The 25727-nt window shown below is 47.4% G+C and overlaps 1 protein-coding gene across 3 annotated transcripts; it reads left to right on the plus strand.

Moving 5' to 3' along the window:
- The first annotated feature begins 5844 nt into the window (after positions 1–5844).
- Positions 5845–25528, plus strand: LOC100772005 (ATPase family AAA domain-containing protein 3). Of its 3 annotated transcripts, none has more exons than XR_003481891.2 (16): positions 5845–6148; positions 9898–9974; positions 10995–11096; positions 11407–11466; positions 12272–12341; positions 13036–13201; positions 13461–13530; positions 15129–15284; positions 15429–15485; positions 15758–15883; positions 16105–16229; positions 17000–17051; positions 17414–17484; positions 18451–18565; positions 19925–20033; positions 24859–24995. XR_003481891.2 is itself a non-coding variant. In XM_027398566.2 (16 exons), the coding sequence occupies exons 1-16, from the start codon at positions 5944–5946 to the stop codon at positions 25006–25008; spliced, it is 1752 nt and encodes a 583-aa protein (XP_027254367.1). In that variant the 5' UTR covers positions 5845–5943; the 3' UTR covers positions 25009–25528. The 3 variants fall into 3 exon arrangements, 2 of the variants coding, with proteins under 2 accessions (XP_027254367.1, XP_027254366.1); XM_027398566.2 differs by having other exon boundaries at positions 19884–20033; positions 24859–25528; XM_027398565.2 differs by having other exon boundaries at positions 5846–6148; positions 18451–18618; positions 24859–25528.
- Positions 25529–25727: the final 199 nt, after the last annotated feature.

Genomic DNA, 25727 nt, shown 5'->3' on the forward strand with positions numbered 1-25727 from the left:
GCCTGGTTTGCACAACACTAACTAGGTGGCAGAAGAATACCAGAGGGTCATTTCTTAGTGCTTATGGTAACTTCCATTGATAGCTAAAACTCATGAGAATCCAAGTGACAGAGCTCACTCAAAATTTACCTACTCAACTGAGAAAGTAGAATGGGCAGGAGACATGTATCTGATAGCCAGAGTCCACAAATCCTTGGTATAAGCTCATCTTGGCCTAATGCCAGCACTACCTATTTTCAGGTGGTAGAGGTGAGTGCCTGTACTCCCACTTATGGATCATAGGATACCTCCACAAGGGTCTTCATCTCAGGGGGCTGCCCTTGCATTGTTCTAGGCATGTCTTTTTTTTTAAAGATTCTATTTTTATTTATTATGTATACAACATTCTGCTTCCATATATATCTGCACACCAGAAGAAGGCACCAGATCTCATAACGATGGTTGTGAGCCACCATGTGGTTGCTGGGAATTGAACTCAGGACCTCTGGAAGAGCAGTCAGTGCTCTTAACTGACTGAGCCATCTCTCCAGCCCCTCTAGGCATGTCTTAAGTGTCTGAATTTAGTATACGTTTAAGATTAGTGCAGACCCAGAGGACGTCTATAGGAAGTAGATTTTTAAGTTTATCATTGTGCAAGTGTATGACATGTGTGTGTGTGGGGGGGCTGCAAACCTGCCGTGGTCCACACATAGAGGTCAGAGACAACTTTACGGAGTTGGTTCTCATCTACTTCTGTATTTTTTATTTTTATTTTTATTTTTTATTTTTTTGAGACAGGGTTTCTCTGTGGCTTTGGAGGCTGTCCTGGAACTAGCTCTTGTAGACCAGGCTGGTCTCAAACTCACAGAGATCCACCTGCCTCTGCCTCTCGAGTGCTGGGATTAAAGGTGTGCACCAACACCACCCAGCGCATTCCATGTTTTTAAAGTTAAAAAAACAAGGAGCTGGAGAGATGAGTCCAAGCTCATAAATGACTTAAGATTACCAAATATGGCTCCCAGCACCTACACTGGGCAGCTCACAATCACCTGTATGTAATCAAGCTCCTGTGAAATCAAAAGTCTCTTCCCTCATCAGTGCATTCATACACACATACACATTATTAGAAATGAAATAAATGTGGGGCTGGAGAAATGGCTCAGCAGTTAGAATCACTTGCTCTTCTTGTCAAGTACCTGGGTTCAGTTCCTAGCACTGTCAGGTAGCTCACAACTACTTGTAACTCCCATTACACAAGATCTGACACCCTCTTCTGACCTCCTTGGTACCTCTTTGCACACAGTACATACACACACCCATATACACATAAAATAAATGTGTAGCTCTGTCTCTCTGTCTCTTTCTATCCCTCTTACTTCCTTACCTTCCATGAATAAACCTTCCACCAAGCCGGGCGGTGGTGGCACACGCATTTAATCCCAGTACTCGGGAGGCAGAGGCAGGCGGATCTCTGAGTTCAAGGCCAGCCTGGTTTACAGAATGAGTGCCAGATAGGCTCCAAAGCTACACACAAAAAACACCCAAGCCAAAACAACAAGAAAAAAAAACTTCCACCAATAAACTTTCCATATAAGTCATGTCAAAAAATGTGTAAAATAAAAATGAGACAAATATTTTGTTTTTAAAATTTATTATTTATTTTTGAGATAGGGTCTCTCTATGTAGTCCTGGCTGTCCTGAAGCTCAAAACATAGACCAGCCTGACCTCGAACTTCTAGAGTTCCACCTACTTGTAACAGTGCTGGGATTAAAGGCAAATATCACCAAGACTAGCTTACGACCATTTTTTTTCCCAAAGATACTATATATAGTGTTCTGTTGCAGGCCAGAAGAGGGCACCAGATCTTATTACAGATGGTTGTCAACCACTATGTGATTGCTGGAAAAGCAGTCAGTGCTCCTAACCTCTGAGCCATCTTTCCAGCCTTGTTTTTGTTTTTGAAGATAAGGTTTCTCTGTATAGTCCTGGATGTCCTTGAACTCACTCTGTAGATCAGGCTGGCCTCAAACTCAGACATCTACCTGCTTCTACCTCCCCAGAGCTAGAATTAAAGGCGTGAGCCACCATGCCAGGCTTAAAAACAATTTTTAAAACAGAAAGAGAGACAGAGACACACAGAGAGAGACACACACAGACACAGACACACACACACACACACACACACACACACACACACACACACACACACACAAAGAGAGAGACAGACGACAGACAGACAGACAGAGGCAGGCAGACCTTGGAGTTGGAGGTCAGCCTGGTCTACGGAGCGAGTTCCAGGACAGCCAGGGCTACAGAGAGAAACCCTATCTCAAAAAACAAAAAGGAGAGAGAGTGAGCCAATTAATGTCATATTTTCCCTTGGACTGGAGTGTGGTGAGGTAGGGGTACCAGATAGAACCCAAGCTAGGGGACTGTCCCACCTTTTAGGTGGGAGCAGGACCCATTTGAGACAAGGTATTGTGGGAGGTGTGAAGTTTCTGGGCAGGAGTAGGGCAAGAATAATTATCACGTGCTCCTATCACAAAAACCAGTTAGCTCATTGCAATTAAATATGGTCTTGCAACCAAAGAGCTTTTTAAAGAAGTAGCTGTCAGGGGCTGGAGAGATGGCTCAGTGGTTAAGAGCACTTGCTGCTCTTGTAGAGGACCTGAATTCAGTTCCTAGTATTCACACCAGGCAGCTTACAACCATCTCTAACTCTAGCCTGGAGGATACACCTCTAGCATCAATGGGAACCTTTACTCACATGCACACACCCCTACACATAACTAAATTAAGAAAAATAAATCTTAAAAGAGATCTTCATCCAAATTAAAATAATTTTAAAAAGAAGTCCCCGTCCCATGTGTTGTTCCCAATCCACCCCAGCAGGTGGCAGCAGCTCCTTAACTGCAAGTGTGCAATGCACAGTACTGAGCCATGAGCTGCTCCATGTTTCCAAGGCCTGGGACTTCACCTCCTACTCTCAGATCAACCACATTGGCCACAAAGGCTCCTGAGCTCCTCATAGACAATTCCTAAGGGGCCCACCCACAGCACCTCCTGGAACATTCAAGGACACAAAGACATACTGGTGGCCGAGGACTTGAAAAGGTAGAGAGCACCCGAGTGCCAGGATCAAGGCCACTCATGGTGACTCTGGGAATATGTACATCAATGGAGTTACCTTTGGGGTCTCTGTGGGGACTCTCAGCTAGGTAGTCTGCAGGTCCACCTGATCAAGGTCTGATTTGAGATCACCATGAGCTGGTAACTATTTACTTCAACACAATTCTCAAGTAGGAATATGAGCTACTTCAGCTAATAAGAAAGCTTGGGTTCAGTCCTAAGCCATTACTATCCTGGGCCATCATCACAAATCTGTCATCTCTCTGAAACATTGCATCTGTAAGACTGGAATTCCTAGCAGGCTGGGGTCCCATTCTGAAAGACCAGTCTGGGTAGGATTTTTTAATCTACTGGGTTAGGGTCTGCCTTGGAATGGCAGGAGCAGGACACACATGCTGGCAAGGGGTAGAAGCAGGCCTGTGATGAGCTGTGGTGATAGGAACTAGAGGATCCTTTTGGAAGCTGCTTAAGAAGAAAGCATGGGGGGATTGGCCCTCATTGGCAAACAACAGAGTATCATCAGCAGAGAACATTTGTCAATGAAAATGATAGCAGTAGACAGAAAACACTGTCATGATTCTATGCTCTTTCATTTAATTAAGTGTTTTTAGGGTGTTTCTGTTGTAAGTTTATTAAACATAAGTGGTGCGGCATTCTCTACACTCCATGTAAGGTGTAGAGTCAGCTGCACAGAGGAACAGGCTGTAACTCTGCCCTGTTAGTGTCCACCAACCAACCTCCCTGCTGTCTGAGACAGGGTCTTGCTATGCAACCCAGATTTGTCTAATATCCAGATCTCTGCCTCAGTCTCCCCAGTGTGGAGATTACAGGAATTTCCACCACCAAGCTCAATTTCTCTGAAGCAATTACAAAAGTCTTTATTTATTTATTTATTTATTTATTTTTTGGTTTTTCGAGACAGTGTTTCTCTGTGGCTTTGGAGGCTATCCTGGAACTAGCTCTTGTAGACCAGGCTGGTTTTAAACTCACAGACATCTGTCTGCCTCTGCCTCCCCAGTGCTGGGATTAAAGGCTTGCGCCACGAATGCTTGGCAATTACCAAAGTCTTAAGACAATAATCGACTGGTTTTCTTTTTTCCTTTTTAAAGATTTTATTTATTCATTATGTATACAGTCTTCTGCCTGCATGCCAGCAGAGGGCACCAGATCTCATCCAAGGTGGTTGTGAGCCACCATGTGGTTGCGGGAATTGAACTCAGGACCTCTGGAAGAACAGTCAGTGCTCTTAACCGCTGAGCCATCACTCCAGCCCCTCGACTGTTTTTCTTACCTCTCTTCTCCCCTTCCTTCTCTTGCCGTATTGCTCAGGCTTATCTGACTCCCGGGCTCAAGTGATTGATCTTCCTACCTGCCTCAGCCTAACAGTTTAAAAATATATTTAATTTTAACAGTGTGTGTGTCCATGTCCTGTGTGGGTTTCTACTTGTACCTGAGAGTGGAGAGGCTTTAGATCCCCTAGAGCTGAAGTTACAGGGAGTAGTGAGATACCCAAAGTTGCTGCTGGGAATAAAAGTTGAGTCCTCAGCCGCGCAGTGGTGGCGCCCGCCTTTGATTCCAGCACTTGGCAGAGGCAGGCAGATCTCTGTGAGTTCAAAACCAGCCTGGTCTACAAGAGCTAGTTCCAGGACCGCCAGAACTACACAAAGAAACCCTGTCTCACAAAAAGAAAAAGAATTTTAAACTTCGTTACTGTTTTCAGTCACTTAAAATTGCCTTCTGTCTAAGTGGAAAAGTCAGTCCATACACTTCTGTGAATGCAACCAGTTTTACCAAAAAAGTCTGTGACCAAGATGCTGACTTTGGAGAATGTGGGTTCCCTAATAACAACTGCTAACTTCTTCCTACCCAAAGGTTAGGTCAGCCAGCCCCTGGGTCCACAGCAGGCACACGGCTTAGCAGGTTCCCAAGGAGCACCGAAGAGCTAACGACCAGAATCCTAGAATGCCTACCCTCGGTGTAGGGTACCCTCTGCGGGCTCGGGGGGGGGGGGGGTGTCTGCCTGGCTTTCTGGCTTGTACTGCAAAGCCGCAAGCAAACTGACCGCACGGGTTGCTAAGTCACCAAAGAGGAAGGAGCTCAAGATACCGCCTTAGCAACAGTAGCAGAAGTCTGGAGCAGGACTGCTCGTCCACTGTGGCGTCTCAGTCTGACTCATCTCTTACTCTTATTCACGCTTGGCTCTAAGAGCCACCGGCTTGCAGAAGCTCAGAGCAGCCACCGACCTGCATGATTCCAGCTTCAATAAAGCTTGGCGTTACAGGAGGGGCGGGTGGTCCGGGCTAAGGGCGCGGAGGCCACGTCTTCTTTCAACCTTCGGGCCTGCGGGACCAGGCTCGTTACCCCGCCCTTGGTTTTCATGGCCAAGAGGAAGAAGTCACTGTGTCTCTCCGATCTTCCGCAGCCACTATGGCTGCAGCGTCTCCATAATCGCCTATAACAACGGCTATAGATCTCCGAACGACCCCAGGCCCATAACAATAGCACCATTGCTGGGAGAAGAGGGAGTTTCCTAGGACTAAGCCACACCCACCCCCAAAACTTCGTTCCTATTTATTTGGTCCAGGAGTTCCGTCCAGTTCCGCCTCCATGGACAGCTGGACAAATCGCGCCACTGACGCTAATTACCTCCCTGTCCCAGCGGCCAATCCAATGGCTCGGAGGGCCTTGGCCCTCGTAGGCTTCCGTCGTCCAGAAGGAAGAGGTGTGTGTCGCGCTTGCGCAGTTAGTCGACCCGTGGCGCGTGGTGGCTACCAGTATCCCTGGCGAGTCACACTTGAGTTCGGACCACCGAGGGCGCGCTTCTCTTGTTGACCATGTCATGGCTCTTTGGCATTAACAAGGGCCCCAAGGGCGAAGGCACGGGGCCTCCGCTGCCCTTGCCGCCCGCGCAGCCTGGGGCGGAGGGTGGAGGCGACCGTGGTGCTGGAGACCGGCAATCGCCCAAGGACAAATGGAGCAACTTTGACCCGACAGGCCTGGAGCGTGCAGCCAAAGCGGCCCGCGAGTTGGAGCACTCGCGTGAGTACGCGGGCTGGGCTTGGCGGGCCGAGGCCCAGGGAAATGGGAGGTTGCTCTCAGAGACGCCATTGCTTTTGCGTGTTTGGTCCTCTTGGCGTCTTAGCAGCAGAGTGTTCAGTTGGCTGTCTGCAGCCCTGCTTTTCAGGTGACCTGAACGGCCCGGCCCGGTAGTCATTTGGCCATAGCCACCCTGCGTTTTAGGAGACCCAGGTCCTACCACCCTCTTGCACTTGCAGTTGTCAACGCGGCAGAAAGGCCGTTTTAGAGAGGCTTGTAGAAGAGCAGGTTGCCTGTGCCAATGCTGGCCTTAGATACTACTGGGCTCCCTTGCTGACTCCACGTGGTGCAGGCCAAAAGGCATGGCCAATGGCCAGATCAGGTGATCCGTTTTGTGACGGTTGATTGTAGTCACCCACTTAATAAGGGAAGCATTTTTGAAAAGCATTTGGTTTTAGCAAAAAGACAGTCGCTTTTGCATTTATTACTGGATTACAGCACTCCACTGTGAGGGGAAGATATCTGTAAAAGTTGATCCTCCCGGAGCTAGTCTTTGCCCACAATCTTCTGTCTGCTTTGATGTTGACAGTTTGTTCCAAGATGTAATATAAGGTTTTTGTTTTTAAACTGTAGCCCTGGCTGGAACACATGTAGACCAGGCTGGTAGAGAAATCACAGAGATCCACCAGCCACTGCCTCCTGAGCGCTATGTAGCCCCTACCGTTCAGGTTGTATAGACCAGGTTGGCCTGGACCTCAAAAATCCTCCTGCGTCTGCGTGTGCCACCAGTGCCCAGCTAGGTGATTTTTTTGTTTTGTTTTTTGAGACAGGGTTTCTTTGTAACAGATCATGAGTCTGAGATATGGGCTAGAGAGATGGTTCAATGACTAAGAGCACCTGTTGCTCTTGCAGTGGACCTGCATTCAATTCTAAACACGCATATGGCAGGCAGCTCACAACCTTCAGTAACCCAGGATATCCAAGGACCTCTTCTGGCTTCTGAGGGTAACAGGCATGTACATGGTGCACATACATACATTCAGGCAAGCACTCAAACACATAAAATGAAACAAAACACAAAACCCTGAAGTGCAAGAGGTGTTGAATAAATACTGATTGAAGGAATGATGTTGTCATCCTCGATTTTGTGTTTATGCATGGGTTCTGCTTTTAAGAAGATCCTATAGGGAAGCCATAATTTAAATAGGCAGAATATGCAGAGCCTCTTAGAGAGGGTCTGGCACTTGGTGAATCAATTCTCTGTTCTTGTGGGGCCACAAAAATGTCTTGAGCTGGGAATGGTGGCTCGTACCTTAATTCCAACACTTGAGAGGCACAGGCAGACAGAATTCTGAGTTTGAGGCTGGGCTGGTCTACATAGTGAGTTCCAGGCCAGCCAGGGTACACAGTGGGATCATGTCAAGTCTTGGTCAGTAGTCTCTGAGTCCTGCTGACTCAAATACCCATAGACTTCGGACCAGGATAACCTGTCTCTTGGCCCAGCAGAGCTAATAATTTGTAATTGACCTATTATGTTTTCTAGATAATCTAAGTGGCTGGTTTTCAAGGCATTTCCAATGTCAGCAGACTTGACAGATGACCTAATTTTCTGTTATGGGGTTATGTAGGGGACATTTTTCTTGGTGACTCCTGGGTTGAGTGGTCACTCTTTAGTCACACCTAGAATTTCAGAATTCAATCTTGGCTATTAGTACCACTGCTATAGTCTATTATAGACTATGGTGCGCAGTTTCAGCTCTTTGCTACATCTTGACTACTCTCGCATATAAATTGCTCTCCAGGTGCCTGCACTGGTAGTCCTGAAGCTCTTGCCCAGAACATTCTCCCTCTGGGTCCAGTGCCTTGACCTCTACTTTACTTTAACAGATCTCTCTTTTCTGGGCCAGCAACATTTCTTGGTTCTACATGTCCCATCAGTGTCCTTTTCTTGTAGGATAGCCTCAGGACTAAACATTTTACCTGTTGGGTCTCATTTCACAAGAAAGTAGACAAGTTAGCTGAGCTTTCCAAAGTCACATGAAGAATAAACAGGAGCTAGAATTTTGTCCCAGATTTGTTGCACTGTGAAACCCCCATTCCCATCTACTATGTTGAAATGGGGTCCCAAGGAGTATTGCTCTCCCCAGCTCTCTCCTCTCAGAGTGTCAGGGGTTCCTATGGTCTGCTCAACTCTTGGCTTCAAAGCTTACTATTTGAATTAGGGAAAGGCTGTGCCTTGCTGCTGTCTCTCTTCACATGTGAGTTCTTTTGTCTTCCATACTGGTCTAGAAGGAGGTTGTCTTGGAAGGTCCATCCCAAGCTCTGACATTGCTTCCCATTGGTAGAGTTTATGCCAAACTGGGCACTCTGTGTAAATTGATCCCAAATGCCAAGACATTTGCTATGGCCATCTAAACCTGTCTAATGTTCTTACCATGGTACCTCCTATCTTAGCCCATTTTCCCTCTGGATTCTCACACTGCTAACATGTTAAGCTCTGGTTAGTGACAATGCTTATTGAACTCAAAAGTAACATGCAAAGGTTCAGCTGACCTTGGAAACTTCAAAAATATAAGAAAAGTCATTGAGATGGGATGTAGGGGTTAAGTAGTGGGTAACCTGGTGATCTCCACACCCATGGTTTTCTGTGGTAGTTTTTATAATAATGTATTGGTAAGGAAAAATTATGGAAAATTTGGAGACCTGATGCTTAGGCCTCTTTAGAGTATACTAGAAGTAAAGTTTTTCCCATTATATCTTAAGTATTGACAAACAGTGCTATCTGATACACAAACACACAGAAGGATTTATAACCTAAGGTGTGTTACTCATCCTTTTATGCCTACATAATTTTTTTACATCGTTAATGGGTACAGGTGTGGACACCAGCCAGAGCTCTGCTTCCCTGATTGGAAAATGCCTGACATGTCACTGTTCCACAACCCCATCCTGGATGAGTGTGTGGTGGTCTTTGTGATGGAGTTCTTGGCAGTGTGATGATCCCCTGGGGATGGGATCAGGAGCTCTTACCAAGCTCTTATGAGCTGCCCCCTCCCCTCCACTCCCCTGCCAAAAAGTTTCATGTATACCAGCCTCAAAAGCACAATGCAGCCGGCTCTGGTGGCGCAGGCCGGTAGGATTTGCTGAAGAGGCAGAGGCAGATGGATCTGAGTTCGAGGCCAGCCTGGACTACACTTTTGCTGGGCGTTGGTGGCGCACGCCTTTAATCCCAGCAATCGGGAGGCAGAGGCAGGTGGATATCTGTGAGTTCAAGACCAGCCTGGTCTACAAGAGCTAGTTCCAGGATAGCCTCCAAAGCCACGGAGAAACCCTGTCTCGAAAAACAACAAAACAAAAGCACAGTGCAGCTAAGGATGACTCTGGGCTCCTGATCTGTGGCTTCCACCTTCAGAATATTAGGATGATAGGCATGCACACTACGCCTGGTTTTGTGTGGTGCTAGGGATCCAACGTAGGGCTTTTTGCATGCTGGGCAAACTCTAACCACTAAGCTGCATACCCAAACTCACCAGGCTTTCTGTTGGAGATGCAGCTTTGAAAGGAGAGGTCATTGTAGGAATCTGGAATGGGTAGGCCATTGAGGTAGGCTGAGAAGGGAACACAAGCGATTCAAGATTGATTGTTGTTTCTCAGAAGCCCCTTGGCATGAGTGAAAGGTTCTGTTTGGGGCCACACAGATGTCTGTTGTTAGAATACTAATACTGTCTCTCTGACTCTCCTATACTCTACAGGCCATGCCAAGGAGGCGCTGAGCCTTGCGCAGATGCAGGAGCAGACACTGCAGTTGGAACAACAGTCTAAACTCAAGGTGAACTGTGGGCTGGTACCATGAGGGTGTAAGAACCATTTCACAGATGACAGACCTATGGAGTGTCCTCCATCTTTGAAGGAATTGGGGGGTGTGAGGACAGGATGCTGAGTATATGGATATGATTCTGTGGTAAAGGTACCTGAGAGGGATGATGTAGTTGAGGAATGTCTGAACTTTTTGAAGGTAGGGGATCTTTCTTAAAATTCTTTGGTTTTATGTTTTGTTTTTGTTTTTTGAGACAGGTTTTATGTTTGTTTGCTTGCTTTTTATTTTTAAAGACAGGGTTTCTCTGTGTAGCCCTGGCTGTCCTGGTCTCATTCTGTAGGCCAGAATGACCATGAACTCAAGAGATCCACCTGCCTCTGCCTCCGAGTGCTGGGATTAAAGACATGGGCCACCACTGCCTGACTGAAACAGGATTTTTCTGTGTATACCAAGCTGACTTCAATCTCTCAGTAATCTTTCTGTCTCAGCCTCTTAAGTGCTAGGATTACAGGTATGTGCCACCATGCCTAATTTTTACTTTATTTTTTGCACTCAGAAGGACCCTTGAAGCTGGGTGTGGTACATCCTTTAATCCTGGCACTTGGGAGGCAAAGGCAGGTGGATAACTGAGTTCCAAAGACAGTCTAGGACACACAGAAACCCTGACTTAAAAACAAACACCAAAAACCTAAAAGGAAAACCCTGGATGTCAGTTTTCAATGAGCATGGAACAGGCTCCATTCTTAATACTTGTCTGTCATACAGTATAGTTGTAATGTGAGCTCAGGGTAAAGGAGTGAATAACATTCTGATCTCTGGGCCTGGTTTTGTCCATCTGCCTAAGGCTGTAAGCCCACTTAGGGGTATATGGGTATCTGTCCAGACCATTTTTAAAAGTGCCTTCTGCCTTACCCCAGCCTGTTGCATAGACCAGTTGGCATGGCCTCTGATGTTGCCATTTTGTAGTCTACAGCACCATGGAATGGGCTGTAGAGGGTGTGAGTCTCACACAGGCACTGCTGTGTTCTGCAGGAATATGAAGCTGCTGTAGAGCAACTAAAGAGTGAACAAATCCGTGTGCAAGCTGAGGAAAGACGGAAAACCCTGAGTGAAGAGACCCGGCAGCACCAGGCTGTAAGTGCACAGGCAGCCACGTATGCCAGGAGGCCTGGGGTAACAGGAGTAGGGGTGAGACATTGAGATGCCACTCTGGATCTCAGCTGAGGGCAGTAGTTGTTGTATTAGGACCTGGACCACAATTGTAAAAATAAACAAAGACAATAACCCTAAAACCCATTCTGCACCTGCATATTTGTGGAAGGTGGCAGCTCATCTGTAGCTTACCTCAGCAGCCACTCCCCGGGATGGTTTCAGATCATGTTTTCTGATCCTCCTAGTGGCTTCTCCCACCAAGGTGTGACTTGACTTCTGTCTTCTTCCCTAGAGGGCCCAGTACCAAGATAAGCTAGCTCGACAGCGCTATGAGGACCAGCTGAAACAGCAGGTAAGAAAGGCAAACTTCTGAGAGACACATACTGTCCTTACAATAATGCAGGAGATCCGTGCAAATGAGTTCACGGGCAAGAATGCAAGTGTTGCTGGTCCTGGGCAAATTTTCTCAGACATTGTAGGCCCTGGTGTGTGCATACTTATATGAGCCTGTGTGCACAATGGACATCCCCAGACACACACCTAAATGCAGACATCCTATACACTTAGACATGTCCAAGCACATACACAAGCCCATGCACATAATTTCTTGTGGTGTTTCCACAACAGAGGTGGGTCTTTCAGTTACTCTTGAGGGTTCTTGCTAAATGGACACCAGTCTAACAAGCAAGGTCAGTGAATGGTGGAGGACAAGGTCCCTGGGTAATCCAAAACCTGGTTAGGCCTCTTTGATCCATGCTGGCTCTCTCATCAGCTTTAGGCTTATGTTCATGTTTTGTCTGCTGAGGCATTATAACCGTTAATCTCAGTAGGCAAAGATCAGACTTCTATACGAACCATAGAGCAGAGATGCAAGCCCTGGGGGTCTTGGAACCACAATAGTGAAGCTGCTATAAAGGCTGCTTCTGCCCAGCAGGTGGGGCAGCTCTGAAGCCAGGCCCTTAATGTGTGCATGTCCTGGGTCAACATCAGATGTGCCTGCATTGGAGTGTACCAGCTAGAGCCACAAGAAAGTTGGGACTCCTCAGGTGGGCAGAAGCATTGCATTCCTGACTCAGAGCAGCTGCAACCTGTTGGCCTGGTTTTGGTTGTCTTTCTGATTTTCACAAGCTTTTTACCTTTCCTGTTATTTCTCTCAGCAACTTCTAAATGAAGAGAATTTAAGGAAACAAGAGGAATCTGTGCAGAAGCAAGAGGCCATCCGTCGAGGTAAGGGGTCACCAAGAATGGGTGGCCTTAAGAAATGTCTGCATAGAGGCCCACTGCAACCTCAAGTAAGGACCGTGTTTACAGCGTGTTCTTTGACACCAGACACAGCTGGATGCCTTGGTTTCAAAGAGCTAACTCTCAGCTGAAGTTTCATCTGTATGCTGAACCCTGAGTAGAAAGTTCTGGGACTAGTTGTTTTGGATAGGAAAATTGCCTGGCCTTAGCTCCTGTGGTAGAACTTCATTTGTCCTTGGGCCAACCTGCTAGTTTACACATGTTCCAGCAGAAACAGGAGTCTGTCAAGAAGGGTTTGAGGCAATTTGTTGGTGTCATTGTGCAGTGACAGTGGCTTATTGCTTGGTGTTTGGTTCTTGTTGCTGACAAATAGGCACACATTATTGCATCTCATGATTTTTCTGTTATTTTGGTAGTCAGATGTTAGTGTAAGTAGGTTTTTCTTGTGATTATTGACGTTTTTGTTTTTAAAATGTCTTCCTGAGGGTGGTCCGGGCCATTTCAGGGGTCCTGCATCTATCTGGTAGAAGGACTTGCCCTGCAGTGTGGGTGGTCACTGACACTGCTGTTCCTGGCCCATGTAATATCTAGGTCTGTCTGTGTGTGCATGTCAGCAATGTGGGCAGAGGCAGGCACAATATGGGCTGAAGACCACTGTCTTTGCCTTTTTATGGGGCAGCCACTGTGGAGCGAGAGATGGAGCTGCGGCATAAGAATGAGATGTTACGGGTAGAAGCTGAGGCCCGAGCCCGGGCCAAGGCTGACAGAGAGAATGCAGACATCATCCGGGAACAGATTCGCCTCAAGGCTGCTGAGCACCGCCAGACCATCTTGGAGTCTATCAGGTAAGGATGCAGCCAGAACCCAGTGCCTGCTGTCCATCTGTCTTCTGGTTCCCAGTTCAAGCTAGTAAGTTACTGTTCATTGAGGGTTCTCTAGTCTCTTCATCCTGAAGCTCTGGGTCAACTCTTTAACATCCCTACCTTGATAGACTTTTCTTTTAAGACTGGTCTAAGAGCCTTAAAGAGCATCATTCCTTTTCTTTGACTTTCTCTAGCCAGGTATCTCTTCTAGAAAGTCAATGTGACTTTTCCCCCCATGCAGGACAGCTGGCACCTTGTTTGGTGAAGGATTCCGTGCTTTTGTGACAGACTGGGACAAAGTGACAGCCACGGTGTGTACTATCATATGTCCCTATGGGTGAATCTAGTGGGTAGCTCTGGGGACTTTCCTCTAAGATTCATCCCTGATGGCTATGAGGACACCTGTTGTTTTGCAGAGAAACCTAACACAGATCAGGCACCTGAGCTACAACAACTGTCTTTAAGAACTATAGTGAGGCCTGGTCTAAAGTGAGTTCCAGGACAGTCTCCAGCTACAGAGATACCCTGTCACAAAAAACAAAAACAAAAAACAAACAAGAAAAGAACTATAGTGAGATATGATAGAGTATTTTGGGTTTAAGGCATTTCAGACAATTCAGTCTTGCCTTAATCCATTTTATGTTGCACAAGCAAGAAGGTTTATTTGGTGTTGGGAACCCTGAATAGGGCCATCTAAAGACTTCTAAGAGGCCCCACTCTGGAAGGTTTTGCAAAATCTGCAGCGTTGCATGAGAACAAGTACTCAGCGTGGAAATCTTTGAGGGACAAACTACACCTAGTCATGAAGCCTACCTTGAGGCTTCAGATTTTTGTTTTTTTTTGTTTTTTGTTTTCTTTCGAGACAGGTTTCTCTGTGGTTTTAGAGGCTGTCCTGGAATTAACTCTGTAGACCAGGCTGGTCTCAAACTCACAGAGACACACCTGAGGCTTCAGGTTTCTTTCTTTCTTTCTTTTTTTTTTTTTTTTTTTTTTTTTTTTTTTTTTTTTTTTTTTGGTTTTTTGAGACAGGGTTTCTCTGTGTAGCTTTGGAGTCTTTTTGGTTTTTTGAGACAGGGTTTCTCTGTGACTTTGGAGGCAAGACTTCAGATTTCTAATCCAGGCACAGATGTAGGAAAAGTCCAGAGCTCTCTTTCCAGTGTCCTTGGGAGATGGTAGTGGTAATTTTTTTATCTAGCCTTTTTATTTTATTTTATTTTATTTTATTTTTTGAGACAGGGTCTCTCATTATGTAGGACTGGCTGTCCTGGAACTCACTATGTAGACTAGGCTGTCCACAAACTCACAGAAACCCTATGAGACAGGAAGTGTTCTATGATGTAGGAGATGGGCTGAGACGTCTTAGGCTTCAGGGTCACTGAGGACTTCATGCTAAGTGCAGAGGTTGATCCTTTAGAGGGGGAATGCTGAAGGCACCTGATTTTTATTGTCTTAGGAATGCTAGGCAGGAACTCACCAGTAAACCTCCAGCCAGCCTGGAAGATGCCCCCTCTCTGTGGAGCTGGTTGGTGTGCTAATACATTACCATTTAAAAGGAAATCATGGTTTATGGTTAGCCTTGCTTTCCAAGAATGAAGTTTAGCTTTGTCAGTGGTAAGAAAGTAATGGATGGCAAGAAAGACTTATTGAGTTTCCAGCCCTGTACAGCCACATTCCACATTCTTACAGCCCCTGCTTCTGAGGGTTCAAAGAGAAATTCTCTGAGGGAGAGTGCCAGTGATAAGCTTTGCTGTCACCAGAAGTATGCAAGTGAGCATTGGTTGACTATAGTATGGGGTTAGGGATCCAGCTAGGGTCCATTATAGACTACCACGAGACCTTAGCTGTTCTTGGGGTACAGGATGAACTGTGGAGCAGGGGTGCATCATAGACTGCTATTTTTTTGTCCCAGGTGGCTGGATTGACCCTACTGGCTGTTGGAGTCTATTCTGCCAAGAATGCTACTGCTGTTGCTGGTCGGTATATTGAGGCCCGCTTGGGAAAGCCATCCCTGGTGAGGGAGACTTCCCGCATCTCCGTGCTGGAGGCACTGAGGCATCCCATCCAGGTATGGCCAAAGTGAGGTATCAGGGTTCCACATCCTTGCCAGGCTGCTTCTTCCCATATCACAAACAAGTGGTGCATGTTTTCTCTGTCTTCCCTCTGTCTTTCATGCTGGCATGAGTGTTTATCATGACGGTTTCCCCTACAGGTCAGCAGGCGACTGGTCAGCCGACCCCAGGATGCACTGGAGGGTGTCATCCTCAGTGTAAGTCACTGTAGCAGCTGTGGTTTGGGAAGCCCTGCAGGCCCCAGGGACAGGACAACAAAGCTTAAGTACTGTGTTTATGTGATTCTTATTATACTTGTAGCTTTGGGACTCTGAAATACATGTTACTGTACTGTATTCAGATACTCCCTAGGCTATCCCAGTATCCACAAATGACTAGGCTGCGCTAGAATAGCTGCAGTCCTTCGACTCCCTAAGGCTATCTGTAGACTGGGAGACCAGGTTCCCCAAACCTCATCTTGCTCTGGCAGCCTAGCCTGGAGGCACGGGTTCGAGATATTGCGATCGCAACAAGAAATACCAAGAAGAACAAAAGCCTGTATAGAAACGTCCTGATGTATGGACCACCAGGAACTGGGAAGACACTGTTTGCCAAGGTAAAAATACCTGGCTGTGAAGGTGGGACTGGATGCTGCTGGGCATCTCACCCTGGGACAGTTTTTGTCACTGACCCTGAAGGCATTGTGGTGCATTCAGGGGCCACCTCATCTCTGATGGGAGGGGACTGTCCTTGCTTGGCAGGGTTGGCTAGTAGAGCTGTGGGCTTGGGAGTCTGGGAGGGAACATCTGCTCTGTTTCCCCACCCCTCCTTGCCCAGAAACTCGCACTGCATTCAGGCATGGACTACGCCATCATGACAGGCGGGGACGTGGCCCCCATGGGGCGGGAGGGTGTGACCGCCATGCACAAGGTCTTCGACTGGGCAAGCACCAGCCGACGAGGGTGAGCATACAACCCCCACATACACAGGTTCCCACTCCTAGGGGCCCAGCAGGTACCCAGCAAGGGCTTTGCTGTCTCCCCACTATCCTAACCTTGATATTGTGTGGAAGTCCATGGATAGCCTCTAGATTCTGAAGACACCTAGGGCTGGGTGTTGAAGGATCCATTACAAAAAATGTCATGCTGAGTGTGGACATATAGTCATGAGGCTTCTAGTACAAGGATGCTACTGGACATAATTACTGCCAGGAGTGAATGGCTAGCTCAGATAGAGAGGGGAGTGGATCTAGGTCTCCTTGACTGTGTTGAACCCTCCAAAAGTTGGCTGAGGGTATCACATCAACTCAAGCAGTATGGCATAGCTGGTTATAGTTGTTCCTGGCATTGCCACTATGCCTTGTTATGTCCTTTCCTTTGGTCTTTGCTGTTTTACCTTGGATAACCCTTCTTAGGGCTGAACACATGGATCTCAGCCCTTATTCCAACCTAGACTGGAGGCCTTGAGTAAGACCTGTGGGTAGGAGGAGCATTCTTTTGCCCAGCATATCCCATCAGAGCTGCAGTTGGGTTCTCAGTATTGGGGTTCTAGAAGCTGTGAGCCATTTTTCCTGGGTCAGGATGTTAAGAGTCCCTGACAGAGAGAGGCCTGTGCTCTGTGGGGCATCTTCTTCCAGGGGTATTCCCTATACTTCCTGTTGCTTCTGGGAGCTTCTAGGCGTTGGCTTTTAGGACCCAAGCATCCCCTTGCCTAACCACCCTCTGGTTTACAGGCTCCTGCTCTTTGTGGATGAAGCAGATGCCTTCCTCAGGAAGCGAGCAACTGTGAGTGTTCCGGAACCCTGACTATCTGTGGGAGTTGTTCAGAGCTGGGTGCGCTAAGCCAGTTTAGCAGGGGACCAGCCTAGAGCTTGCTGTGCCCTAGAGTGCAGAAGGGCTAAGTCTTCATGCTGTGCCAGTTGAGACTACTGCTCCGTTGGTTCCTTCTCAGTTTGAAGAGTTTGGCATTGAACCAAGTCTTGGAGATGCTAAACACCAGGAATCCATGTTCTGGCTGTCAGATTAGGCTTGTGTTTCTAACCCCTGCCTTACCCTCCCAACAGTGTCTCCTATGGACACTTTTCCTTGGCTATGTACAAAAGTGCTCCTCAGGCTGGAGACTGATACTGAAACTTTCTCTCTGTTAGGAAAAGATCAGTGAAGACCTCAGGGCTACTCTGAATGCATTCCTACACAGGACAGGACAGCATAGTAGTAAGTAAGTGCATTCCTGCCCCTAGCTCCCTGTGCAGAGTACTTCTGGGCATTGTTATCCTTGGTCCTCACACGGATCCAGGACGTAGTATGTGGGCCACTGTCTGGGGTGTCTTCATGTTCCTAGCTGGGAAGGGCTCTTGAGGGCCCATTTCAGAAAGGCAATATGAAACATGAAGGAAGTCTGCTGGGTCAGTTCCTTTCACATGGTCACCCTAGTTTGAACATCATCTCATGCCTCTTGACATTCAGCTGTCTATATGCAGCTAGGCTGAGACTTTCTTGTTAACTGAATATACCTGAAGACTGCTCTGGCTCCTATGAGACCTGGTCATGAGCCTAAAAATGTGTCTGCTCTTTCTGTGGGTACATGTGTACGCAGAATGGATCCTTGGTCCTTATCTAGGCTACTGGGATTGGGTAGCATCTAGGCCTTGAAAGAGACCCCAATTTGAACTGTTTCCTGGAAGCCACTGGCAGGATGGGTGCCTATGGTCAGACAGGCTAACTAATCCTAACTAGCTCATCACCAGGGTAGGACCCAGCCTTGTAGAAAGTATGTAGCCATCTTATTAGTCACAGACATCCCCTTACTTGCTGTGGCTATGGCCTGGCCCAGGGCCATTGGGAAAAAGTGATTTGAGGGCAACAACAGAACCTTAGGATATAGGCAACCTCAATCATTGGCTTGTGGGCCTGGGTCTTCCTGGGCTTTCCTGAATTAAAAAGCTGCCAAGGGCTAGAGGAATGTCTCAGTGGCTGAACACTTGCCTAGTATTCTTGAATCTCTTGGTTCAAACCCGATCTCAAAACAAAACAAACAATCAAAAAACCTGGATGGGAAGAGAAGGAAGAAAAAGCTGCCAAGTTACATCCATCTATGAAGTTTACCTGAGGAGGCTTAAAAAACCTTCTGCCCCTGAGAAACCTGTGATTGGACAAGCCCTCAGCATGCACTTTGTGGCTGCAGGTTCATGCTGGTCCTGGCCAGTAACCAACCCGAGCAGTTTGATTGGGCCATCAATGACCGCATTGACGAGATGGTCTGCTTTGCACTGCCACAGCGGGAGGAGCGAGAGCGCCTGGTGAGAATGTATTTTGACAAGTATGTCCTTAAGCCGGCCACAGAAGGAAAGCAGTAAGTGTCGAGCCCATGGGGTTCCCCTTAGTGACCCGGACCCTATCTAGGCACTTCATTTTCCTGGGGGTTAGGCTATCTGTGTGAGGTCACATTCTGTACATGTGTCCTGTCAAAGGTGGTTCTGTCATGGGGACCCTCAACCCTTACTCCCACTGCTCTTTAACTGGGGACAGCTGCAAGCCTGTCCCCACAGCCCACCTTATGAGCTGATTTTAAGTGCCTGAGTCACTGACCCCTGGGTGTCAATAGAATCCTCTTAAGTTTGCTGAGTCTCTCTTTTAAAAAATAACATTTTTATTTCATTTGCATTGTTATTTTGTCTGCATATATATCTGTGTGAGGATGTCAGATCTTGGAGTTACAGACAGGTGTGAGCTGCCACGTGGGTGCTGGGAATTGAACCCGGGTCCTCTGGAAGAACAGCCAGTGCTCTTAACCACTGAGCCATTTCTCCAGCCCCTGCTGAGTCTCTTTTACCAGGTTTGGAAGTAGCCAGTTACCATCCTCAGCTGTTGCCTGAGTGACATGGCTTTCTTCTGTCTAATTGCATACCTGTCCTGCCACTCCTCCTGGAAGCTGCTGTGCAGCCATTTTGGGGACAGGAAAGCAGCAGAGGCTGTGCTGCTTTCGGCTGTCTCCTGGGCCCCAGGATCCATGGCATTCAGGTTTCATGTCCTGACCTGAATCCTTCCTGCTGCCTGTTGCCTTTCCCTGTTCTGGAGAAAACAAGGTTTGGCCCTGCTGTTGCCTGTGGGCCCATTCCCCCAGCCAGACTGGCCAGCTCCCCTGCTTCCTGCTAGCCTCATAACCCCAGCTTCAGCTCAGACATGCAACCGGTATTCATGTTTAATGTGTGATTTCTGTGGCTTTTGTTCAGATGTTATTGCTGGGAACTCAGATTGCAGGCAGGGCTCTACTAACTGTTATTTTATTTTCTACCTGGAGATCTACTTGCTCTGTTGACATTTCGTCATTGGCTGAGCATTTAATTACTACTGCTACTTCGGTACTGAATATGTTATTGTAGGCTGGGTCCAGTGAGTAGGAGTGAAGGCAGATTGGGAGAGTATGGCTCCATCTGCCAACCCTGCCTGACTTCAACCTGAGCCTCTCCTGTAGGTCAGGAAGGAAGGCTGAGTTTACCTCATCCAACTTGGGCTGTGCAGAAAAGCCCACCCATGTTACCCAGTTCAGGGGGAAGCATCTGAGAGACTATGGTGTTAGGCAGCCTTGCTCCCATCTCCCCAACCCCCCTTGTGTAGAACCATGGCAGTCCAGGCCCACTTGGGAACTTTTCCTCCAGACGCTTGAAGGTGGCCCAGTTTGACTACGGAAAGAAATGCTCAGAGGTGGCCCAGCTGACGGAGGGGATGTCAGGCCGGGAGATTGCTCAGCTTGCTGTGGCATGGCAGGTGAGTTAAGATCCTGAAACTAAACTTACTCTGAAACTTTGTTCCCAGTCTCATCACAGGGGGGTTTTATGTTGAAGGATGTTCCAAGCATGGATAGGTATGTGTCCCTTGGTTTTGCTAAGACCACCTCAAGGACTGATGAGTCACGTAAGGATGATGGGATGATACTGTCCCTGGCTCAGTGTGTTCTAGCCCAAATCTGGCACTGCTGAGTCTTAAGGAATTTGGGGCACTAGAGTAGATGTTCAAGGGTCTCTAGGCAAGTCTAGAGAGCTGCTGCTTTGGTTGTCTGTTAAGACAGTTGCAGACAAGTCATAAGTTATTGCTCCAAATCAACAGATGTGTGCTTCATCTGTTGTTTTGGTTATCTGTTATCTGGCTGTTTTGGTTTTTTGAAAACAGGGTTTCTCTATGTGGCTCTGTCTGTCCTGGAACTTGCTCTGTAGTCCGGAACTTGCTTTCGAACTCAAAGAGATCCATTTGCTGCCTGTCTCTGTCTCCCAAGTACGGGTATTATAGGCATGTGCTACCACTGCCTGGTGCAGGTATCTGGCTTTTTAGGACAAATTCATGATGAAGTTTAATAAAGGGACAGGAACATTCCTTCTGAGACTAGGCAAGGATGTTGTTGGCTGAAGGTACATAGTCCACAGTAGCCTTTGTCATTTCTGAAAACCTTTTTTTCCTTGAACCTGCCTAGCAACTCCCACAGCAGAGCCAGCGCCATTTAGGAATTTCAGTCTCTGGTGTTGTCATGAAAAGTCATGTTGATAGGATGAAGGGTGCTATGGTCACCTCAAACTTTGTACCAACCTCACCATGTACTTGTAGCCAACTGTATAACCAAGTGACAGCCTAGCCACTTAAACTTGTCAGTGCTTTCTGGATGTGCATAGGACAGTCCTACAGGCTTGGACTTTGAGGCTGAGGTACAGTAGGGATAGTGCTAGTCTAACAAGCTAGCTTAGCTGCTATGGCATACATCTCACATTGAAGACTGCACCCTTGTGTGACTAGGGAGGCTAGCACAGAACAGGTGGCCTGCTTAAAAACAAGAAATTTTCCCACGGTTCTAGAGGCTGAAGTACAAAGGTCAGTGTCAACACAGATCTTGAAGAGGGTTCTTTCCTGGTTAATAGAGGGCAAGGTCTTGCTGGATCTTCATGTAACAGACATGAGTGAGCTTTTTTGTGTTTCATGCATGAAACCCAAAGAACCAGGGACCCTTTCTGTGCCTTCATTTCAGTGAAATTGCTTCCTTTGAAGGATGATCTGTAAATCATTTCCTATGTGGTTGTCAGACCTTCGGCATGTGAAATATTATGGGATGATACACTGAGTTTATCCCAACAGGTTACCTGGCTCACACCTTCCAACGAAGACAGCTCACCTCCATTGCTTAATGTATTGTCAACAACAGTAGCAACAGTCCAAACAGACCTTACAGGAGAGAGCTGGGGATGCTCCCTAAGGTTCCTGTCTAGGCAGTTAACTGGTCAGAGTGGCCAGCGCAGGTCTGTCTAGGCTGTTCTTGGGAGAGGAATGGGAGCTATAGCAGGACTACCCAGGTGCTGCCTAGGTGCTGCTATCTGCAATAGCACACAGACCTGGATGCTGTTGTTGATTTTACCCTACTTGCCATGGGACTTTGGGCAATTGCACATTACAAAGATCCTTTCGTGCTCCGCAGCCTCTGTCCTCCATGCATGTCAGGATAACACAAATTCTTGCCCTCGCACCACGGCTGGTTTCTTTTTGTTTTATTTTTTTATGTGTATGTTTTTTATTTCGTATACATCTGCATACCATGTGAGAGTGTGGTTCCTGTAGAAGTCAGGAAAGGGTGTCAGAATCCTGGAATTGGAGTTACAAATGAGGTGTGGGTCACCGTGTGGGTGCTGGGACTTGACCTTGGGACCTTTGGCAGAGCATCCAATACGCTTTATTTTGTTTTTGTTTTTCGAGACAGGGTTTCTCTGTATAGCTTTGAAGACCAGGCTGGTCTCAAACTCACAGAGATTCACCTGTCTCTGCCTCCCGAGTGCTGGGATTAAAGGCGTGCGCCACCAATGCCTGGCTGCATCCAATGCTTTCAACCCTTCTCTCTCCTTCAGTCTTGAAGTTGTGGAGGTTTTCTTCATGAATTGTAGGAGCTCCTCTCCTTACATAAATGTGGATATTAACCTTTTACCAAATAATGTGATTTATAAATGTTTCCTTCCATTTTTTTTTTTTTTAATTCTGTTGGTAATATTCTTTTTTGGTTGTTGGCCTGGAACTTGCCATGTAGACCAGATTGGCTGCAAACTCATAGAGAAGCATCTGCCTCTGTCTTAGTGTATAAAACTTTCAAATTTTGGTGGAGTCTGATTATTTTTTTCATTTTGTTGTCTGTAATGTCATGTTTAAGAAACCATTGCCAAGTAGAATATATGATAACACACACCTGTAATCCCATCACTTTGGAAGCTAAGTCAGGAGGGTTGCAAGTTCAAGGTCAGTCTGGGCAATGAGGTCAGATACTCTCCTAAAATTTAAAAATGAAATGAAAGCCGGGGATGTAGCTCAGTGGTAGTATCTGCCTTGTATCTGCAGTCAGGGGCTTCATTCCCAGTGTCATAAAAAGTGAGAAGGCTGAAGTGGTTTGTCTTATGCAGTTGAGGGAGTCTCTTGTTCGTTTTGACATGGTCTCCCTCTAGCCCAGGCTGGTCTTGAATGCTCTTACAATTTTCCTGCCTCAGCCTCCCAAATATTGAGATTACAGTGTGACCCATCAGGCTGGGCTTAGGCTTTTTTGTTTGAGGCAGGCTTCACTATGTGACTGGGCTGGCCTACAGCTCTTAATACTTCTGCTTCAGGTTCTGGAACTTTGCAGCCTAGTCCATCAGGACTCCTGGTCTATTAGTTCCAAAGCTGCCTACATCTGGATTTAATGTCAGTGTGGTGATGATAGTATAGAGGTTGCTAGCAAGTGTTCCTTTCCCCTTCAACCTTGAGGGTTGAAGGAGGATCAGAACTAATTCTTGAAATGTTTTAAGATTTATTTTTATTTTTTGTCCATGTGTGAGTGCCTGCATATATGTGTGTGTACTACATGCATGCCTGGTGCCTATGAAGGCTAGAAGAGAACATGAGGCTGGTAGTGGTAGTACATACCTTTAACTCCATCAGAGGCAGAAGCAGGCAGCTAGTCTGCAGCTAGCCTAGTCTACATAGCATGTGCCAAATCAGCCAGATTTTATGAGAGACTCTGTCTCAAAACAGAAAAATACATTGATTCCCCTAAAGCTGGAGTTACAGATGGTTGTGAGACACCCAGTGTTGGTGCTGGGCACTGAACCTAGGTCTTCTGAAAGAACAGTAAATGCACTTAACTGTTGAGTTCTTGCTACATTGCTCAGCCTGGCCTTGAACTTCACAGTCAAGCAACCCTGCCTTAGCTTCATGAATAGCTGGGACTATACCAGTACACCACTACACCTAGTAAACTTAAAACATTTGAACAGTGTTGAATTTACAGAAAAGTTATAAGATAGAGCAGATGCACCCATGCCCTCATCTCTAGCAGGTTGTGAATGTTGGCTCTGTTTCTCAACATTGTTTACCTCCACCTTGCATTGGTTGTAGCCCAGGGTAGAGCCCTGAATACCCACAGCATGAGCTGTAATGTCTATTCTGGAGTGCTTCACCTGACTTCAGGCTGCATGGTGGATGAGCCCATGTGGCTCTACCTCTCCTCTGCTGGGCCCCTGGCAAGGTGTAGCCACTTAAAGAGGGCTGCCACCCTGCCTATCCAACCAGGACTCCAGTGCAGCTACCTACCTTGCTTTTGGGCTTGGGTGATCTCATGCTGGGAAAAAGTATTCATGGCTCCCAACTACCTCTCAGAGTTGGTGGTCTGGCTCTAGGGCCAAGTCTTCCCTCCCAGGGAATCATAAGGGGATGGTAGATCCTAGATACACCTGTTCCTGGTGGTCCCACTTATCCAGAGGGGACAGAGTACCATTATGTTATGAGCATCTCCTCACAGGTGACAATGTCTTGGTAGAACTTTACATATAACTGTGCACTCCTGTTCCTTTAGGGTGTTTCCTAGTGCCCAAGGAGGAAAATTCTTTGCCTGGATTATTCCCTTCATTGCATTCAGGCATCCCAACTCCTAGTCCCCTCCTGTGCAATATCCACGAGGATCCCTTTGCCTTATCTTCAGGACTCTCCATACCCTTTGCTGACACCTTTTGGAACTTGCTGTGCTTCAAGCAGAGAACTAGCAGGAGTGTGGTCTCAAGCACCCATGAACCCTGGTCCTTTTATAGTGTCTGAAGGGTACGGCTGACCAGTTCAAACTCCTACTGGCTGGTCCTGGAGTGCCATCCTCAGAGAGAAGAAGCCTAGCCAGAGAGACACTGGGCTCTAATTAGAGAAACCTCACACTAATATTCCAAAGGTAGGGACCCAGCAGCAGCAGGAGGCCTGTAAAGTGTACAGCTGCATAACCTGGCCTGAGTAGTTGCCATATGACCTGATCTCTGCCTGAGCTGGGAAATGGAGCCAGAATCACTTAGGGCTTATGAGGGTTCTACATTTGTGTCCTGCTCAGAGGGAGTTACCTGTGTGTGTATGGAGGAGGAACAGCTCTGTTTGGGCTTTGTATTTGAGAAAGTCATTGAAAAACTCAACTGAGGCAGCACTGGGGCTATGAGTCCACTAATAAGTGCAGGTGTGCCACTGTGCTAGTGCCTAAGGCCTCTGGGTCCAGATCGACGACCTTGAGCTTCCCTGTGCAAGCAGCCAGCCTCTCCTTCTGTGCCCTCTTTCCTACCAGGCCATGGCATATGCCTCTGAGAATGGGGTCCTCACGGAGGCCATGATGGATGCCCGAGTCGAGGATGCTGTTCAGCAGCACCAGCAGAAGATGCAGTGGCTTAAAGTAGAGAGACCCAATCCCGAGGCCAGCGAGCCACCATGTCCTTGACTCCTCATCTGCTGGCTGGACCAAGACATCTTGTACGCCTGACTGGGGACAGCCAGCCTCTGTGACCACACTATTCTTCTTCTCCTGTCCTGAATGCCTTTGCCCAGCTGTGGGATGCTGGTGGTGTCAGCTTCTCTGCCTCCCACACCTCCTAGTCTCTCTCTGTATGAGTGCTGGCAGAGGAAGGCATGCTGCCTTCCTGTACCCCAGTACACTGGTAAGGCTTGTCTATAAGCCCAGAGCAGAGAAGGGAGGAAGCAGAGTGCTGCATCACAGGCCAATAGCTATGGCTGTGCCAGCAAGACTGGGACCTGCAGGGACCAGACTACAGGCAGGAAAGGCCTCCTGGACATTTCTCCTGCCCTGCATACTTCTGTGCCAAGAATTGGCCCAGCCTTTACTAGGTAGAGTGGATCTGGTGCTAGACAGCCTCTGGGCTGTGGCATCCAGGATTCAGAGGTGCCACCTTCCCCTTGACTGGATCTTTGAAATGTGGACTATAATAAAACTGTGACTGATTTGCTGGTCTTGTCTCTTGGCTGAGGTGGGGGGTCTAGATGAAGGAGCCCTCAGTCGTTCCTGGGATCAGAGATGATGCAAGAAGCAAGAGGCTGGAGCTTTCTGGAGAATTTACTGGCCAGGCAGGGTGGGCTTCACAGTGAGGGCTGGGACACCTGGGGCCACCACATCTTTATTGCTGCTGGGGGCCCGCCCTTCCA

This window comes from Cricetulus griseus, chromosome 2, assembly GCF_003668045.3.
Source record: "Cricetulus griseus strain 17A/GY chromosome 2, alternate assembly CriGri-PICRH-1.0, whole genome shotgun sequence".
NCBI classification, from domain to species: Eukaryota; Metazoa; Chordata; class Mammalia; order Rodentia; family Cricetidae; genus Cricetulus; species Cricetulus griseus.